Source organism: Lagopus leucura, unplaced genomic scaffold, assembly GCF_019238085.1.
Source record: "Lagopus leucura isolate 7727_CA_CO unplaced genomic scaffold, USGS_WTPT01 35098-0_obj-0_obj, whole genome shotgun sequence".
NCBI classification, from domain to species: Eukaryota; Metazoa; Chordata; class Aves; order Galliformes; family Phasianidae; genus Lagopus; species Lagopus leucura.
Genome location: NW_024966368.1, coordinates 1 through 2,468, shown reverse-complemented (window position 1 = coordinate 2,468; position 2,468 = coordinate 1). Strand labels below are relative to the sequence as shown.

Below are 2,468 nucleotides of genomic sequence, written 5' to 3'. Positions count from 1 at the left end.
TTGCAGTTCTCAGGCCTAATCCTGCCGCTGGCACTGTCCAGGCACAGACTCTCCTTTCTTTGGCTGATGTGTGTTTTTCTGGCCCCAAAGGACTGCGATTTCCAGGCTAGAATGTGGCTGTACATTAACTTGGTCTGCGTGATCTCCTAAAAGGGCAGCTGCTTTGTTTTCTTTCTCCTTAGCCCTAGTGGTATTAAACCAACTTGATGCACTTCGGTCAAGTGGAGAGCAAACCTGGCAGCCTTGTAAGCAGCCTGAGGTCTGGCTTGACGTTTAAAGTGACAGAGGTCTGCTATGACTATGCTATGAAGTGCCCTTATTAGCCCAGAGGATTGCAAATTTCCGACCTGTAGATTATTTTGGAAGGCCGCTGGGTGGAGACTTCAATGATTAAAATAACTTCAGTGCTTTCCAGTCTCCCGTGGGTGGCTCGGGTTGAGGGGCTGACTGCAGGGGTAACCTGTTCTCAAGATCTTTCTTTCTGCCCCCCTTCCCCGGTCAGGAAGAAAAACTAGAAGGAGACAATCCTCTTTTTTGTGAAACCTGTCAGAGTAAACAGAATGCCACAAGGAAGATCAGGCTGCTAAGACTTCCACGCACACTGAACCTGCAGCTGATACGTTTAACGTTTGATAGGTAAGCCTCCCTCTGGAGCACATGCTGTAAAAGCAGGAGTGCCTTGGGTGCTCGGAAGCCCTTTGGAAAGCCATCTGCTCTGCTCTTTCTGGATTGGTTTGAGATGTTGAGGATTGAGTGCGTGCATGAGCTTCTCTTGGGATGCTCGGTGGGCTTCGAGGAAAGTTACTGTGAGATGTGAACTGTTATTGCTGTCCCCTGAACTGAAGCTTGGCCATTTGCCTTCGCACAGACAAACCGGCCATAAGAAAAAGCTGAACACCTACATTGGCTTCTCTGAGGTGCTCGACATGAAGCCTTTTATGGAACAACAAAGTGAGTAGCACGCTGTGGTAATTGGCAGTTACTTCTCAACAAACGAGAGGGGATCTTGTCTGAATCTGCTCATAGCTGGGGAGTTTGTCCAGAGCTGTTGGAAGCCTGAGCAGCAGCTGCCTGTGCCTAGCTGGGCAGGTTGCAGGAGTTCTAACTAGCAATGTGAAGAGGGCTTGGGCAGCTAGGTGCAGCCTTTGCATGCTACCCTGCAGAAAGCTGAAGTGCTGGGGAAGAAAGCAGGAGCTAAATAACCACTGTTTCCCTTCCAGATGGTGCTTATGTATACAAACTGAGTGCTGTTCTCATACACCGAGGTGTGAGTGCATACTCAGGGCACTACATCGCCCATGTGAAGGACCCACAGACAGGAGAGTGGTACAAATTCAACGACGAAGACACTGAGAAGATGGAGGGCAAGAAACTGCAGCTGGGGATTGAGGAAGATCTAGGTAAAATCTTTGAGTTGTGAGTGCCCTTTTAAAATAACTCTTTTCATGGAGGCTGAATACGTGAAGGCCCTGATGCTCCTAAAAACAAAAGTGCTCCTACACATGCTGTCACATCTTAGCAGTAAGGTGTGAAATGGCAATTCTGTTAATTGCTGCCAGATCTTCACTGCAGCCCCGTGCAAGTGTTTACGCGTGCCTCGTGATCATTCCCTTTCCTCTAGTATTTCTCTTGCTGCCACATAACGTGCAGATAACACGCTGATAAGTTGTGCTGCTATCGGGGTGGAGCAGCTGCTTCCTTGGCCAGCGTGCAGGAGGAGGCTCAGGAGCAGATAACAGCACGGTTGTCAGTTTCCTTAACGCGCTGTTTTCATTTCCACGGTGTTGTTTTAATCTTTGGCTGTATTAGGAGGCGGCAGAGAGTTCAGACCAGTCTCGGTCCAAAAAATCCAAGATAGCCTTTTTCAGTTTGTGCTTTTTGCTTTTCCTTGTGCTGCTGTCACCTCGCCTCCTGCTGGTGTCCTCTTACAGCGCCAGTAACCCATTCCCAAAACACTCTTCCACCTGGGTGCTTCTGCTGTGCTGCATTTCCAGCACCAGTCATTGGACTTGGTGAAACACTGCCTTTTTTTAAAGCATCCTTAAACAACAGCTTAATGAAGACGTGCCCTTAGGTTTGTGTCCAAAGCCTGAGTGCAGCCGTGGGATGCTAGCCTGCCTCTCCTCTTGCCTATGCAACACCTGCAGGACGCCACTTTATTTTCAGCTCTCTTGCTAATAAACACCTTCTTGCATTTCATCAGGGTGTGCGTCAGTGCAGGCTGCCACCAGAGCAGCTTTGTCATCCTGTTAATGTTTGACTGCCCTGTGCTCTCAACCCAATTGTGAAGCTGGCTAGACATCTAGTGGTGTAAGGGAGGAAAATGAGCCCTGAGAGGAAATAAAATGTTCTCAGCCTTTTTTCTTTAACCTCCCAAGTTGCCCAGAGGAGCAAAATAAGATGCAGATGGACTGCTGTGGCCTTGACCCTCTAAAGGGTACTTAACTGCAAGAAAGTGTTCTTGCTGA

General features: G+C 48.6%; 1 protein-coding gene across 2 annotated transcripts; it reads left to right on the top strand.

Annotated features, from left to right (window-relative positions):
* Nucleotides 1-205: 205 nt before the first annotated feature.
* On the top strand, nt 206-2,199 carry LOC122192551 (ubiquitin carboxyl-terminal hydrolase 48-like). Of its 2 annotated transcripts, XR_006182638.1 has the most exons (3): nt 206-636; nt 869-951; nt 1,221-2,199. XR_006182638.1 is itself a non-coding variant. In XM_042893118.1 (2 exons), the coding sequence occupies exons 1-2, from the start codon at nt 762-764 to the stop codon at nt 1,418-1,420; spliced, it is 390 nt and encodes a 129-aa protein (XP_042749052.1). In that variant the 5' UTR covers nt 707-761; the 3' UTR covers nt 1,421-2,199. The 2 variants fall into 2 exon arrangements, 1 of the variants encoding a protein (XP_042749052.1); XM_042893118.1 differs by lacking the exon at nt 206-636 and having other exon boundaries at nt 707-951.
* The last annotated feature ends 269 nt before the right edge of the window (nt 2,200-2,468 follow it).